The sequence below is a fragment of the Schistocerca piceifrons genome, chromosome 7, assembly GCF_021461385.2.
Source record: "Schistocerca piceifrons isolate TAMUIC-IGC-003096 chromosome 7, iqSchPice1.1, whole genome shotgun sequence".
NCBI lineage: Eukaryota > Metazoa > Arthropoda > Insecta > Orthoptera > Acrididae > Schistocerca > Schistocerca piceifrons.
In genome coordinates this window covers 21,662,524-21,679,847 of record NC_060144.1, presented here as the reverse complement: position 1 = coordinate 21,679,847, position 17,324 = coordinate 21,662,524, and the positions used below count along the sequence as shown (strand labels likewise).

General features: G+C 46.2%; 1 protein-coding gene across 1 annotated transcript in view; it reads left to right on the top strand.

Moving 5' to 3' along the window:
- LOC124805392 (myrosinase 1-like) overlaps positions 1–17,324 on the top strand; it is a 246,463-nt gene that overhangs the window by 24,261 nt on the left and 204,878 nt on the right. The window contains exons 3-5 of the mRNA XM_047265954.1: positions 7,283–7,417; positions 13,496–13,618; positions 13,698–13,881. Coding sequence (XP_047121910.1) covers positions 7,283–7,417; positions 13,496–13,618; positions 13,698–13,881 — 442 coding nt within the window. The remainder of the gene's footprint in view (positions 1–7,282; positions 7,418–13,495; positions 13,619–13,697; positions 13,882–17,324) is intronic.

The window sequence follows — 17,324 nt, the reverse complement described above, 5'->3', positions numbered from 1 at the left end:
TGGTCCAACTTCTGGAGCAATATTCCGTCACTGTATTTGTATTTAGGCAGTGAATCCCCACAGTAAGCCTTATCTCTTATACACTTATTATAGCTTTTTTTCATTTTCCCTTTTGCAGTCTCGTCCACCTGAAGAAGGGCTTATGATTGCCTGAAATCGGTAGTATTTTTAAACCAATAAAACTGTTTACTACTGAAGTGGTTGATTATCTGATTATGCTACAGAAAGAAGAGACAGGTTTAACATTCCGTTCAGGACGAGATCATTAGAGGTGGAGCACAAGCTCGAATACGACAAGGATGGGGAAATAAACTGATCCTTCTTATTCGCTACTTACGGAAACGAAGGAAAACTTGAATCAGAATGGCCATGGGGGTTTTGACCCTGTCTCTGTCGTATGCGAGTCCATTACGCTAACCAACGCACCACCTCTCTCAGTTACGATGAAACCCGTTACATGTTAACCTAGGAATGCAAACTAGTTAGGATTCTGGTATTAATGCCATGAAAATATTCCCTTCTATATAAAATTTGACCCATGAATGAATAACAACGCGATATCACTACTGATAATAAGCTATCAGTTAGAAAGCAAATGTCTATAGGGCAACTTAATACGTAAAGAGGCCTTAAACATGAACTACAGGAAATCAGACCACAACGAGGATCTTCAATCGTCGTAATGCGGCTTATACGTACAGGTGTAAATAGCCCTCTTCTTATGGAAAAGACGTGTGCAGTACGGGTGCAGCTGCGCTTTCTGAGGTCTAATAGCTAACGACAAGTAGCATGAACCACTAAAGCTCAAAGTTTCTATTTCTTCATGACTGCAACACGTGCCTTGAAGTTGTCTGCAAGTCAAAACCTTCATTTTGTCTGCAAAATTGCGTGTAAAGAAGAAACTACTTTGTCTGTTGAAGTTATTTTAGGGTAATATTAATTCTGATGAAGGCAGGTCATTTGCAGCAATAGTTGTGCTCACATCTGCTACTAACATGAAGAAAGACTAAACGAGCACATGTGCAACTGAGCGTAGCAAATCGTAAAATTGAGAGATGAATGCAGAAGACGAAAATCATGGCGTCCAACCTCCTTTCCCCAGAGTAGTGCGGAAACTCGACGTGGTATGGACTCAACAAGTCACTGGAACTCAGCTGGTGACATATTGAGCCATGCTGCCTGTACAGTCGTCAATAAATGGAAAAGTGTTGCCTATGCATGATTCTGTGAATGAACTGAACTCTCGATTATATCCCATAAACATTCGTTGGGATTCTGGGCGGGCGAACTGGTGACCACACCATTCGATCGAACTGCCCAGAATGTTCTTCAAACCAATTGAAACAGTAGTAGCCCGGTGACCTGGCGTATTGCCATCCACAAAAATTCCATCGCTGTTTGGCAGGAAATGGTCTCCAAGCAGCCGAACATTACTGTTGCCAGTCAGTAGTCGGTTTGGCTGGACCAGAGGACCCAGTCCATCCCATGTTAACACAACCCATACCATTATGAGCCACCAGCGGCACACAGTGCTGTTTTGACAATTTGGGTTCATGGTTCCGTGGGGTCTGTGTCACACTCGATTCCTACCATCTGTTCTTACCAACTGAAATCGGGACTCATACGACCAGGCCACCGTTTGCGATCGTCTAATGTCCAACCGATGTAGCCGCCAGCCCACAATAGGCGCTGCAGGCGATGTCGTGCTGTTAGTAAGGGCACTCGCACCGGTCGTCTGCTGCCATGGCGCATTAACGTCATATTTTGCCGCACTGTCTTAATGGATACGTTCGTTGTACATCCCACATTGATTTCTGTCATTATTTCATGTAGTGATGCCACAGACGGCCCCTGCCAGGCAGACTACACTCAAGACACCCCTGTGTACCATATAACATACATAAGCACTTGCAGGCGCAACCAAGAGGAATTACAATTCTTCAAAATAAACAGAACTTAGAAGAGACTAATGCGAACCTTTTTCTGTAGAGGTCGCCTCACAGACACAGGGAAAGTTGGAGAACTCCGCCGGCCTCCGCCGGCTTTATAAGGCCAGCGCAGCAGCAGTACAGACATCCCTCCAAAACCCAGGCGATCATTGTAGGCAAAACCACCCCTTCCTTCCGCCTCCTTGCTTTCTATCTCACCGTCTATAGCCGTCCCGTCGCCCTCACTCCCACCCTTAAGTACCTTGGCGTCACCCTCGACCGTCGCCTCTCCTGGACTCCCCATCTCCAGACAATCCAAGCCAAGCCACGTTCCCGACTCCGTCTCCTCAAGCTCCTTTCCGGCCGTACGTGGGGTCTGGACCCCTCCACCATCCTCCACACCTATAAATCCCTCATCCGCCCTATCCTTTGTTATGCCCATCCAGCATGGATCTCCGCTCCCCCTACCTTTTATAAATCCCTCCAAATCCTTGAACGCCATGCTCTCCGCCTCGCCTCTCGCATCCGTCTCCCCTCCCCCACGCGGATCCTGTATGATCTCATCCCCTTCCCCCACCTCCTCCTTTTCCTTGAAAGGATACGGATCCTGTACACCTCCCGTAAACTTGATCCTCCTCACCCGCTCGTATCCTCGATCCTCTCCCATCCCCGCCCGCTGCCGCGCCTCTATTCCCACATCCCTCCCGGTCTCCATCTCTCCACCCTCCTTACCCTCTCCCAAGGTGGCTTCCGCCAGCTCCCCCTCCCTGATGATGCCCTCCTCCCCTCCATCTACCCCTCCTACCAACTTTGATCCTCCCGCCCTCCTCCTGTGCTTGCTCCTCTGGGCACCGTCTCTCCCTTCTCTCCCTTTTTCCCTCCCTCCTCCTTTTCTCCCCCCTCCTCCCCCGGGCCTCCCCTCCCCTGTTCCTCTCCTCCTGCCCCCGTCTCCTCCACCATTGGCATCCTTTTTCTCCCCTCTCCCCCACATCACCCCTGTTTCCCCCCTTGGCAGGTCCCCGGACTCGCACACGCTACGTGGACATTCGCGCGCCGGAGATCACCGCCATCAGTGTTTCGTGTGTGCCGTCGTGTTTAGTGTTCAGTGTTCACCGTCACACTCCCTCGTTCACCAGTGCCATCGTCATCTTCAGTGTTTGTGCGTCGTCTCATCAGTTAGCAGTGTGGATTATCGACGAGTGTGAACGGCTCCGTGTTTGTCTCTATGTGTCTCCTGTTTTATTGCCCACCGTTCTGTAACTTCTGTGTCTTCTCCTGTTTTTGCTGCTTGTATATTCTATGGCTGAAGAGCAGCGTAGTGTGCTGCTGACAGCCTGCCTGTTGTACAGGCTTTAAAATAACAATAAAGTATAAAAAAGCAGTACAGACCAGCTAGGACAGACCTCACCGACGCTCTTAATGAATAGTCGTCTACATGTTATTTGTTTTCTTTTTATGTATATAGTGATATTTCGAGAAGTGTAGTTCAGTTACAAATAACGACATTATACTGAGTGTTCTACAATACTGTTGCTTGTCTGTTAACGCGACAGCTCTCTGCAAACGCCGCTGCTCTCGGTCGTTACGTGAGAGCCATCGGCCACTTCATTGTCCGTGGTGAGAGGTAATGCCTGAAATGTGGTATTCTCGGCACATCCTTGACACTGTGGATCTCGGAATACTGAATTCCCTAACGATTTCCGAAATGGAATGTCCCATGCGTCTAGTTCGAACTACCATTTCACATTAAAAGTCTGTTAATTCCCTTCGTGTCGCCACAATCACGTTGGAAACCTTTTTACACGAATCCTCAGTACAAAAAACTGCTCATTTATACCTTACGTACGCGATACTACCGCCATCAGTATATGTGCGTATCTACATCTACATATATACTCCGCTAGCCGCAAGTGATGTGTGGCGGAGGGCACAATTCGCGCCAGTCATATTTCGCTCCCTCTGTTCCACTCGCGGATCGCGCGAGGGAAAAACGACTGTCTGAACGCCTCAGTACGATCTCTAATTTCCCTTGTCTTTGAACAGTGATCTTTGTGTGATTTGAAAGTTGGTGTTAATAATATATGCTATACACGCCCAGCGAAGATCGGATTTCGGAATTTAGTGAGCAGCCCCTTCCGTTTAGCGCGCCGTCTATCTACAAGTGTGTGCCACTTCAAACTTTCGATGAGATCTGTAACGCTCTCTCTATGGCTAAATGTACCAGTCACGAATCTTGCCGCTCTTCTTTGGACCTTCTCAATCTCTTGAATCAGACCCAACTGGCAAGGGTCCCATACGCACGAACAATAGTCTAAGACTGGACGAATTAACGTATTGTAAGCTATTTCCTTTGTTGAAGGACTGCATCGCTTCAGGATTGTACCCATAAACAGCAGTCTAGAGTTCCCCTTACCCTTTACTTGTGTAATCTGATCATTCCGATAGAGATCATTTCGAGTAGTCACACCCAGATACTTGACGGACGTTACGGCTTCCAAAGACTGGGCATTTATTTTGTACTCGTATATTAATGGGGATTTTCGCCTTGTTATACGCGGTAGGTTACACTTACTAGGCCTAATATTGACAGATAACTGCCAGTCATTACATCACGCATTTATTTTCTGCAATTCCTCACCGATTTGTTCACAACTTTCGTGTGATACTATTTTTCTGTAGACTACAGCATCATCCGCAAACAGTCTAATGCCACTGTCAATACCTTCAACCAGATCGTTTATGTAAATCGTTAAAAGCAGCGGACCTATTACGCTGCCCTGGGGCACACCTGAAGTTACGCTTGTTTCTGTTGAAGTCACCCCGTTCAGGACGACATACTGCTCCCTGTCTCTTAGTAAACTTTCTATCCAACCGCATATGTCATCGGATAGACCGTAAGCACGCCCTTTTTGGAGCAAGCGACAGTGCGGAACTGAGTCGAACGCCTTTCGAAAGTCGAGAAATTGGCATCAACTCGGGAGCCAGTATCTAGAGCCTGTTGTATATCACGCACAAAGAGGGCCAGCTGTGTCTCGTATGACCGTGCTGGTTTCTGCAGATGAGCTTCTCAGAGTATAGAAAGGTCATGATGTCTGAACACAAAATATGTTCCATGATTCTACAGCAAATCCCATGACTTTTGTCAATCACAGTGTACTACGCTTCGATGCAGACAGTAATCACAAGCTACCTCTGGTTCGAAAATTTCACACAAGCATGAATATAGTAGCTACTTTGGTACGATTGCGTACTAACTATGGTTCATCTCCTTCTCACTCACATAGACGTCAAGGATAAGCCTTTTTTTTTTTTCGTCAGAAGAAACAAGAAGGTAGAGTAAATCACACGCTGTATTCCTACAGTTTCTTCGAAGCACAACAAAATTGTTCAGTGATTTTATTTGTGCTTCCAGACCCTACCTTGTCCTGCAGGTTCACCGGATCGCTCTCCAACTGAGAAAGTTTTATCGTGGGCAAAGCCCTTCAACCATCTCGGCATTTGGACTATGTATCCCGTCAGTCGGACAGACTATGGCTCTATAACCCTACAGATAATATCCAGTAACTCTGTGAATCAATGCTGAACCGAATAATAGCTTGCACAAGAGCCAGAAGTGGGCCAACTCGTTATTGATTTTCTGAGTCTGTGAAGCTGTTTCTCTTGAAAAAACTATCCAATTTCTCAGAAGCTTCGATCGCTTGTTTGTCTGTACACGAATATAACATCTACCGAATTCCGTCCGATACGGATAATTCCTTCACATTGTGTTGTTCTTTTTCTATTCTTTTGAGTGTATTTCCACTATGTCCGAATTAAGTGGCTTTGAACGATATGCTTTGAGTGTAAAAAACTTGTTCTCGTTATGGTCCCTGAGCAAGACGAGACAGTTCTTATATCTAGCCATGTTGTCTCCTCCACAATCCAAGCACTGTAAATTAGTAGCCGTGCACTGAGTTGACGAATCTCCTGCACCACATGTAGTACGGCGCTCTAAGAAAGACGCTACAGTTTAACGTCCCCACCAATAAAGATAGATCTGGGATTACGAAAGGCTGAGGAAAGAAATCGGCCGTGCGCTTTTCAAGGGAACCAGTTGGAGCTATTTAGGGAAATCACAGAAAACCTACATTTGGATGCCCAGGCCAGGATTTGAACTGTCGACCTCCCGAATGCGAGTCCAGTGTCCTGGCCACTGCGCCTCCTTGCTTGGTACAGCGCTCGAGACTACGGCAATGAGTCTGAGGGATTCGTTACATTGACGGACGGATGGAAAGGATGGATGCACTTAACACCTAGATCCAAGTAGATAAACGTACTTGTGCGACAGAGAATCTCTTTATATCAATCACTTTAAGAACGGTTTTGATTTCGAAAAATATTTGCTGTTCGTCAAATTCTTAAGTTGCTCCTCAAATAACATCCTGCCTCCTATGTAAGAAAGTATGAAAGGCACTAAACTGTACTTTACTAATAAATTCATTGTGCTATATGGTTAGCTGTGAGTGCTTCCTTACTTCCAATTCGATCCTGTTTTTGCCGGCAGAGGTAATATTAACCATTTTGCATTTGGTTTCTGGATGGTTTAAATTTATTAATTTCCAACACACGCTGAATGCATGTTGCTAACATTATTTAGTTACTTTCGAATACAAACGCAGTAAGGATCAAAGTCATTTGGTTTATACTAGTTGTTTTTAGCTAGAGCTGTCAAATAACAGTAGTGACATTTTTCTCGTCAAACTGTACCTAAAGAGTTATCTTGAGTGGAAACATCTTGTGCTGCAATACTTTCGAGTCTATTTCCTGTAGCAATCTTTTTCTCAACAGCATGCAGAGTGTCAACTTCATTGACACCATTACTGTTTTCATCTGCTTGCTGGGCTTCCGCATTGGCTACATCCGCGGGACTGGTATAACACCACGTTACTAATGCGTCACAGAAAGCAGCTGTGAAAAGGTAAGCAGCCGCTGGGTGGCGACACAGTCCATACACAAACACTGAAGCACTACTTGAGCAAACGGGGCGACACAGACTGCGGTACTCTGGGCGAAGAAAGAGATGCTAGCTCGCCTTATACCCCCTGAGGCGTTGCGGGACGGATGAATTGCTTTTCGTTATCAGTCAATTACGTGCCTATCAGAAGTATATGTACTCGTTTCCTGCACGGACAGCAACAGTTTGGCTTACATGAAACCCTGACGGTGATTTCGTGTAGTTACTCCCCTTTCCTCCCTTACCACTAACTTTGTGCGACCGTTGTATGCTCTTGTCGTACCCTCGTAATGAGTTCTGTAAAAATTATTTACACAGCGGTTGTTAAAGTAACTTTTATTTCTCTTTTGTTCGTGAACAGGCGGACGTGTACCGGTTCTCCATCTCGTGGGCGCGCATCCTGCCCACCGGGGACCTTGACGTCATCAACCAGCCGGGAATCGACTACTACAACAACCTCATCAACGAGCTGCTCGCGAACGGAATTCAGCCCGTGGTAAGAGAGACACACAAGTGTGTTTAGGTGGTGCAATTTTTTAGTTGTTTTGTGTTGCAATCTAATGCTGGGAACTTCACCTACAACGTAATAAACTGTTACCGGAATATGTTACGGAAAGGAGGACTCAATTTATTATACAGTGGGTTGCTGGATGTGAGACAAAATGTTCCCTCCTCTTAAATCCATGTGCGCTGTTTGCATAAACTTACTTATGCCACAAAATTACTTCTTTCAATTTTCAAACATTTTTTTATTTATTTCGAGTAGCTTTTTCCAGCTCGGTGCCATGTCCACCGTTATTACTAAAGCTAGTTCATGTAGAAATATTGTTCCGCCGTATGAACTCGACAACTGCGAAAAGAATTCCGGATCAACCGGTTCGTGGAATGAATCCATGTTCACTCATCGATATCGACTGAGAAGCGAAAATATTGTGAGCTCCTGCTTAATAGCACCGTGGTCCACATATGGGACGCAAGGCAGCAACGATTCTGAGTGATATGGGTTATACGAAAGCTGGGTCTCCAGCACCAGATGTCTACGCACAGGTGACGCACTTCCCGTAAATTACGGGTCGACATCCTGTGGGAGTGAGGTCTGCGCCCATTAGCGTTCCATATGTGTTCCACCGGGTTCAATAGCACGATTCAGGCCTTGTAACACCGACTGTTATCCTGTTTGACGATTCCATCGCCGTCGGGGAAGACATCAAGTATGAATGGATGCAGGCGGTCTGCAGTAACATTCACGCATCAAATGAAACCTTGTGGGCAAGAGAACTATTCAAGTCTCAAACATCTGTGAGGTACACAGGGTGTTTCCGCTAGAGCGTCCAAAAATTGATCAGGACATAGAGGATGCACCACTGAACAATGTGAGGTAGGGAACATGGGGTGGCAGAAGCCAGTTTAAGGCTACGCCTAAGAGTAACGACATTCCTCAAAACAGCGAGTAGTTCGCCTTCTGTAATGTTCGCACATGCATTGACAATGCGCTGACGCATGTTGTCAGGCGTTGTCGGTCGATCACGATAACAAATATCCTTCAACTTTCCCCACAGAAAGAAATTCGGGGACGTCAGATCCGGTGAACGTGCGGGCCATGGTATGGTGCTTCGACGACCAATCCACCTGCCATGAAATATGCTATTCAATACCGCTTCAACCGCAAGCGTGCAATGTGCCGGACATCCATCATGTTCGTAGTACATCGCCATTTTGTCATGCAGTGAAACATCTTGTAGTAACATCGGTAGAACATTACGTAGGAAATCAACATACATTGCACCATTTAGATTGTCATCGATAAAATGGGGGCCAAATATCCTTCCTCCGATAATGCCGCACCGTACATTAACCGGCCATGGTCGCTGATGTTCCACTTGTCGCAGCCATCATGGATTTTCCGTCGCCCAATAGTGCGTATTATGCCGGTTTACGTTACCGCTGTTGGTGAATGACGCTTCGTCGCTAAATAGAACGCGTGCAAAAAATCTGTCATCGTCCCGTAATTTCTCTTGTGTCCAGTGGCAGAACTGTACACGACGTTCAAAGTCGTCGCCATGCAATTCCTGGTGCATAGAAATATGGTATGGTTCAAATGGTTCAAATGGCTCTGAGCACTGTGGGACTTAACATCTATGGTCATCAGTCCCCTAGAACTTAGAACTACTTAAACCTAACTAACCTAAGGACATCACACACATCCATGCCCGAGGCAGGATTCGAATCTGCGACCGTAGCAGTCGCGCGGCTCCGGACTGAGCGCCTAGAACCGCTAGACCACCGCGGCCGGCAAATATGGTATGGGTGCAGTCGATGTTGATGTAGTGTTCTCAACACCGACGTTTTTGAGATTCCCGATTCTCTCGCAATTTGTCTGCTACCGATGTGAGGACTAGCCGCGACAGCAGCTAAAATACCTACTTGGGCATCATCATTTGTCGCAGGTCGTGGTTGACGTTTCACATATGGCTGAACACTTCCTGTTTTCTGAAATACCGTAACTATCCGGTGAATGGTCCGGACACTTGGATGATGTCGTCCAGAATACCGAGCAGCATACATAGCACACGCCCTTTGGGAATTTTGATCACAATAGCCATACATCAACACGACATCGAACTTTTCCGCAATTGGTAAACGGTTCATTTTAACACGGGTAATGTATCACGAAGCAAATACCGTCCGCACTGGCGGAATGTTACGTGATACCACGTACTTACACGTTTGTGACTATTACAGCGCCAGCGAAAAAAATAGTCCAACTAAAACATTCATATTTTTTACGTACTACACGAATATGTAATAAAAAATGGGGGTTCCTATTTAAAAAAAACGCAGTTGATATCCGTTTGACGTATCGCAGCGCCATCTAGAGGGGGCCAACCATAGCGGCATCTGGTTCCCCCCTTCAAGCTAGACGAGTTTCGTTCTTTGTAGTTTTTTCGTTTCATGCTTATTTCGCGAGATATTTGGACCGGTCACTATCAATGGACCACGCTGTATATGGATCGTGACAACACTTTGAGCATCAACTAAGACCGGAAGATGGCGCACTGAAGCGCAGAAACTGGTAGCTACACAATAAATAAGATCACAAGGACGGCTGTAGGCGTTTCATTTTCTTACAATAGTGAACGGCCGTGGTCCGCGAGACCTCCTGTCAAAAGAACGGACACATAGAAACCTCTGCCTGAAGTCAAGATGGCTGGTGGGAAACAGTGAAGCGTCAACGACCACAGTAAAATGTTATTACGGTTCAGTACGTACGTTCACAGTGATTACAAATCGTCGTTCTCCTGCAGCAGCCTCGGCTGTTGCAAAGTCAGTCGGGTGTTGGATTTTAGCTGACGTGCGTCGAGTCAGCTCAGCGCCTGCAAGCCCAGGTGGTGACGTCAGCGACTCTGGCGGCGTGGCGGCTGTCCAGCGCGAAGTGATTTCGCTCGCTCCGTCCGAATTCCACGGTGACGCTCGATGGCCGAAGCGCGATATACCTGCTGTCGGCAGTCGTGTGGTCGGTTGTTTTCCCCCCTAGCCGTCGTCGGTTTCAGCGCCCGAAGGCGCCTGAGTGTTGAACAGGAACGTCGACCCCAAGAGCCCCTGTTGCTGGCTTCCGCTTTGAAGTGCGGTACTGGCAGCACTCTAAAATGTGGTGTCGTTTCTCCATTAATAAATTGCAGGAGGAGAGCAGCATGGCGTTCATCCAGTGAAGACCATCCATCGTCTTGAGTACCACTAGTTTACAGACTGTACTGGAGCATATAGGTCATAGGTTCACTACAGTATCGTAATCACAGAATCGAGTGCTGTGAATGTCATCGATTCCAATGATCAACTCATGACGGCAGGTGAAGAGCTGGAGTATTTAAACTGAGCTAGCGTGAGGCTATGACGCAAAGTTCGATTCGCAATGGCCGAATGTGCTCCCCTTATTCTGCTACAATCCGTCCGTGGTAGCTGTGTGGTCAGCGCGACGGATTGTCGTGCCTAACGGCCCGGGCTCGATTCCCGGCTGGGTCGGAGATTGTCTCCGCTCAGGGACTGGGTTTTGTGTTGTCCTTATCATCCTCATTTCATCCCCCATCGACACGCAAGTCGGCGAAGTGGCGTCAAATCGAAATACTTGTAGCAGCCGACCGGTCTGCCCGACGCGAGGCATTTCCATTCTGCTACATTCAGTTGACAGGCTGTTAAGTGCTGTGTCGGTCCCTCACTATGCGCTCTTACAAAATACATACAGTTTCTTGCAACTTGCCTTACGGGCTAACGAATATGCTTGTCCCGCTTCCATTGGCTTTCCGTCCTCTTTTACTGCTGAGCACTTATTCCTTACTCGGGTGACAGTGACGTCGACCTGACCCACTTGCGTCATAATGCCTCGCTTCCTGCTTCTCTGGCATGACTTGAATTTGCCTGAGACTATGTGAGTGAGTTTTAACATTTTTTTCTGATTTCTACCACTTACTATTCTTGACGTAACAGCCAGATCGAGGAAAAGTTGACTTTCCGTCAACTTTTCAACGCGGGCAGCCTTTTTCAGTTTTGCAATATTTTCGGCAAAATAAGGCGAAGAAATGATCGTCTCTGTGGTTTTTGATTTTATCAGTATATTTAGGCAAATGCACGATTTTTGAAATAAGGTATGTGATAACTTTAACTACACTCCTGGAAATGGAAAAAAGAACACATTGACACCGGTGTGTCAGACCCACCATACTTGCTCCGGACACTGCGAGAGGGCTGTACAAGCAATGATCACACGCACGGCACAGCGGACACACCAGGAACCGCGGTGTTGGCCGTCGAATGGCGCTAGCTCCGCAGCATTTGTGCACCGCCGCCGTCAGTGTCAGCCAGTTTGCCGTGGCATACGGAGCTCCATCGCAGTCTTTAACACTGGTATCATGCCGCGACAGCGTGGACGTGAACCGTATGTGCAGTTGACGGACTTTGAGCGAGGGCGTATAGTGGGCATGCGGGAGGCCGGGTGGACGTACCGCCGAATTGCTCAACACGTGGGGCGTGAGGTCTCCACAGTACATCGATGTTGTCGCCAGTGGTCGGCGGAAGGTGCACGTGCCCGTCGACCTGGGACCGGACCGCAGCGACGCACGGATGCACGCCAAGACCGTAGGATCCTACGCAGTGCCGTAGGGGACCGCACCGCCACTTCCCAGCAAATTAGGGACACGTTGCTCCTGGGGTATCGGCGAGGACCATTCGCAACCGTCTCCATGAATCTGGGCTACGGTCCCGCACACCGTTAGGCCGTCTTCTGCTCACGCCCCAACATCGTGCAGCCCGCCTCCAGTGGTGTCGCGACAGGCGTGAATGGAGGGACGAATGGAGACGTGTCGTCTTCAGCGATGAGAGTCGCTTCTGCCTTGGTGCCAATGATGGTCGTATTCGTGTTTGGCGCCGTGCAGGTGAGCGCCACAATCAGGACTGCATACGACCGAGGCACACAGGGCCAACACCCGGCATCATGGTGTGGGGAGCGATCTCCTACACTGGCCGTACACCACTGATGATCGTCGAGGGGACACTGAATAGTGCACGGTACATCCAAACCGTCATCGAACCCATCGTTCTACCATTCCTAGACCGGCAAGGGAACTTGCTGTTCCAACAGGACAATGCACGTCCGCATGTATCCCGTGCCACCCAACGTGCTCTAGAAGGTGTAAGTCAACTACCCTGGACAACAAGATCTCCGGATCTGTCCCCCATTGAGCATGTTTGGGACTGGATGAAGCGTCGTCTCACGCGGTCTGCACGTCCAGCACGAACGCTGGTCCAACTGAGGCGCCAGGTGGAAATGGCATGGCAAGCCGTTCCACAGGACTACATCCAGCATCTCTACGATCGTCTCCATGGGAGAATAGCAGCCTGCATTGCTGCGAAAGGTGGATATACACTGTACTAGTGCCGACATTGTGCATGCTCTGTTGCCTGTGTCTATGTGCCTGTGGTTCTGTCAGTGTGATCATGTGATGTATCTGACCCCAGGAATGTGTCAATAAAGTTTCCCCTTCCTGGGACAATGAATTCACGGTGTTCTTATTTCAATTTCCAGGAGTGTACTTTCGAATCCAATATTAAAATAGCAAATAGTAGGAGCACTTCATTTTAAAATGGTTACAATAGGTCTTCCCGCATAAGATACAGCATTTTGTACAAAAATAGATGATGCTTTGAAGTACTAGTGCTGTATCAACTATTTCACCTTTCATTTTTATGAAATACGGACGTATACTTGCCACAAATAAATCAGATACTGATAGCAAGAGTCTATTATTAGAAAGGTGACGCTGTCAGCATTCTGTAAGGTTAGATCTTGGTTTTAATTCTGTAGTCATATACCCGAAGGACTACCTATTTTATACACAGCTTGTAGTACAAGTAAGTCTTACAAATGCCACGATGTATTGCTAAAGTTACGTAACTTAAGTTTATTTGCAGGGGAAAGTTAGACTGCGTTTCAAGAACAAGAAGCTATATTTATGAATATAAAAGTGTTACGAGTGAGCAGAGTAACGTGATATTGGTAACATGAAGCTATAATTGGGCGCAGGTGACGATGTACCACTGGGACCTGCCACAGGCGCTGCAGTACATCGGCGGATGGCCGAATCCACTGCTCGCCGACTACTTCGTGGAGTATGCCAGAGTGCTGTTCGAAAACTTTGGAGACAGAGTAAGTGCCGGTGGCTCCATTGTTTCTCGCACCGCTTTCTGCTCATTGCGATACATGTCTGAGCGCCGTGGTCGCACAGGTGAAGTGGTGGATCACCTTCAACGAGCCGTCCGTCTTCGTGATGGGCTACGCGTCCTCTGGCGGCCAGGCGCCGTCGCAGAACGCCTCCGGCATCGGCGACTACCTGGCCACGCACACCCTGCTCAGGGCACACGGACTCGTCTACCGCCTCTACGACGAACAGTACAGGGCCACGCAGAACGGTATGTGTCATAATTTGCTTGCACTACTTTGCTGTCGAATTATCTCAGTCAGTCAACGTGAACACGGCGTTTAAAGAAAAGTGTAACATATTGATAAATGTAAATCACTGGTTGGCTTTTGTTCTACGGTATCCCTTTTATTATGTTAGCCGGTTTTCGGCTTACAAGGCCATCTTCAGACATTTGCTGAGTATTGTCACCAAAGAAGTTACAATGTGTGTAAACAACACTGGAAGAGAAGTTACACGTCTACACTGAAGCAAAAAACTACATTAAGTAACATCTTTGACAGTGTGGTGGTAAGGCAATGTAAAAAGTAAAAAACTGAACAGTACATAATAAAAGTACAAACGGAAAAGACTGGAAAAAACTGACACAAAATAGGAACAGCATGCCTACATATTAATAAACAAAACTAATAAAACGAAATAAATTAGTACTTGACAAGTTAAGCCCCATAAGATTTCACACACATTTGAACATTTGAGTACTTGACAAGGGTACTTCAGGAGGTACAGAACATGGGGAGTGATACACAAACCAATTGAAAGAAGAAAGAATTGTCAATGTAACTACTGAATTTATAAGGAACTTAAACAATAGCAATAAGATAAACAGAAATGAATAAATGCAGGAAAATGGAGGAGTGTGGGAGAACATACTGTAAATGCAATCTTGGAGAGTGTGGTGGTACTGCACTTTAAAAGGTGAAAAAGGCTGAACAACACACAAATACAAAAGGAGCAAACAGGAAAAACATTAACATTATACTCAAAACTGTGACTACATAACAGTTTGAATTAAATAAATGAACCAAATAAAATAAAAAACAATATTTGATGAGACAACTACAAGAGGTATTAAACCAGTTAGAAGAAAGCCTTAACAATAAAAACTACAGTTTATATGAAACTTCCTGGCAGATTAAAACTGTGTGCCGGACCGAGACTCGAACTCGGGACCTTTGCCTTTCGCGGGCAAGTGCTCTACCAACCTTTTTTTTTTTTAATCTCATTTTGTTCGCTTTTGTTCGTTGCATCTGCACGGGGCAGTCGTCGTAAGACATCCGTGTAAGTTTGTTGTTGATCGATTAGCTCAGTTTTTTTACTGCAGAGGGGTGCTAACCCTCTGACCGAACAACCAACTGAGCTACCCGAGCACGACTCATGCCCCGTCCTCACAACTTTACTTCTGCCAGTACCTCTTCTCCTACCTTCCAAACTTTACAGAAGCTTTCTTTCAGGAGTGCTAGTTCTGAAAGGTTCGCAGGAGAGCTTCTGTAAAGTTTGGAAGGTAGGAGACGAGGTACTGGCAGAAGTAAAGCTGTGAGGACAGGGCGTGAGTCGTGCTTGGGTAGCTCAGTTGGTAGAGCACTTGCCCGCGAAAGGCAAAGGTCCCGAGTTCGAGTCTCGGTCCGGCACACAGTTTTAATCTGCCAGGAAGTTTCATATAAGCGCACACTCCGCTGCAGAGTGTAAATCTCATTCTGCATACAGTTTATATGGATTACACAGACAATTTCAATAAAATGAAAGAACTTAATGAATATAGGAAAAACGGGAATATGTAGGAACAGACAGTGTTGGAAGTAATGAAAAACAGAGATGATTATGTGGAGCTTGGGAGAGGGCAAGTGTTGAGCTGTGTCTGGTCATTTAGGATTAGATCTAGACTGTGAGCTAGATGTTTGTTAATTTCCAGGGCTTCCAGAAGGTTGAGTTTATGGCCTTTGTTTGCTAAGTGAAGGACATGGAACACTGGCTGGTAGTTGTGACCCTCACTCAGTACATGCTCAACAAACGCAGAGTCAGAATTCTGCAGCCTCCAGCTGCGTTCGTGTTCAGCCAGTCTAGTTGATATGTCTCTGTCTCACTGACCAATGTAAAACTTGTTACAATCAGAACAGGTGATTTTGCATATCCCACTGATGGCTAATAACTGGATCTTATCTTTGCTATTAAAAATACACTGGGCTGTCGTGTTCATAACATAGTAGCAAAGCCTATACTTGCAGGCCTTCAGTGCTTTGGCTACAATCTGTCATACCTCTCCCAGATATGATAATGTACACCATTTGTACAATGGATGGGGAAGCAGACGGGGCATGGAGGAGGGGTATAATTTTCCGTTTTTGTTTCCTATGCAAAATGTGGTCAATAAGGACACGACTGTAGCCATCGGCCATCTAACTTTGCTTTAAAATTATCTGTGGACAGGGGGACAGATATGAGACGCTGTACCATTGAGTGGAAAGCTGCGTGTTTGTGAGCTGTGGGATGTTGTGAGCAAGACGGTATTATTGTGTCTGTAGTTGAATTTTTTTTATAAATTTCGAAATCATGTGTCTAAGTACTGATGTTAATGGTGAGATCTAAGAAGTTTATTGAGTTGTTGCCAACCTCCATTGTGAACTGAATTTATTTATGTTGACTGTTTAGGTTTTCAAAAAGGTGCTGCCTTGTCTTGTAGTACCAGTCCTCGTCACATATCTAAACCATTATTCGATATTTGGACTCAAAGGTTCTTTTTTCAGAAAATGTTGTTCAAAATGGTTCATAAATATTTCAACCAACAGTGGACTAAGAGTGGAACGCATACCTAAGCCATCTTATTGTTTATAAAGAGCCACCTTGGAACTGGAAATAGTTCCGTGCCAAGCATGTCTGAGTGGCCAGTCTCAAGTCATTCAGTTCTACAGGATTGACATTAGACTTGTACATCAACTCTGTCAGAATATCAATCCATTCCAATGCTGGTATGTTGGAAAACAAACTGTAGACATCAAAGGACACTACTTTATCACTCTGTCACATAGTGTATCTTTCATATTATTTACAAGGTCCACAGAGTTTGAAATAGCACGCTTTGGTTTGAATTTAGTCATGCTCTTAATTAAGGCATCCGCTTGAGACTTCCCAATATCAAAGAAAGGGCTTCAGTACTGTTTATACGACATAAAGTATTAACATTTACTCGAGCTACTCATTCCATTATATCTCATTTATTAACGTGTCTTCGACCGGCCAGTCTGGCTCCCCCTGCCGATGTTGGCCGGATCAATTCTAAATTCCGGCACATAGATAATAACAAGTTTTCTGGTCGCCGACGTTTTATCAGTGACACACCTTATCACCAGATCTTTGGTTCAAATGGTTCTGAGCACTATGGGACTTAACATCTGAGGTCATCAGTCCCCTAGCACTTAGAACTACTTAAACCTAACTAACCCAAGGACATCACACATATCCATGCCCGAGGCAGGATTCGAACCTGCGACCGTAGCGGTCGCGCGTTCCAGACTGTAGCTCCTAGAACCGCTCGGCCACCGCGGCCGGCGCAACAAACGGAATCCCCCGTTTTTGACCCACCTGTAAAAACAGATATGAAGTTGTGGTGCTGAGTTAAATGCTCTTAAATAATGTATTAAAAACATCTGTAGGAGT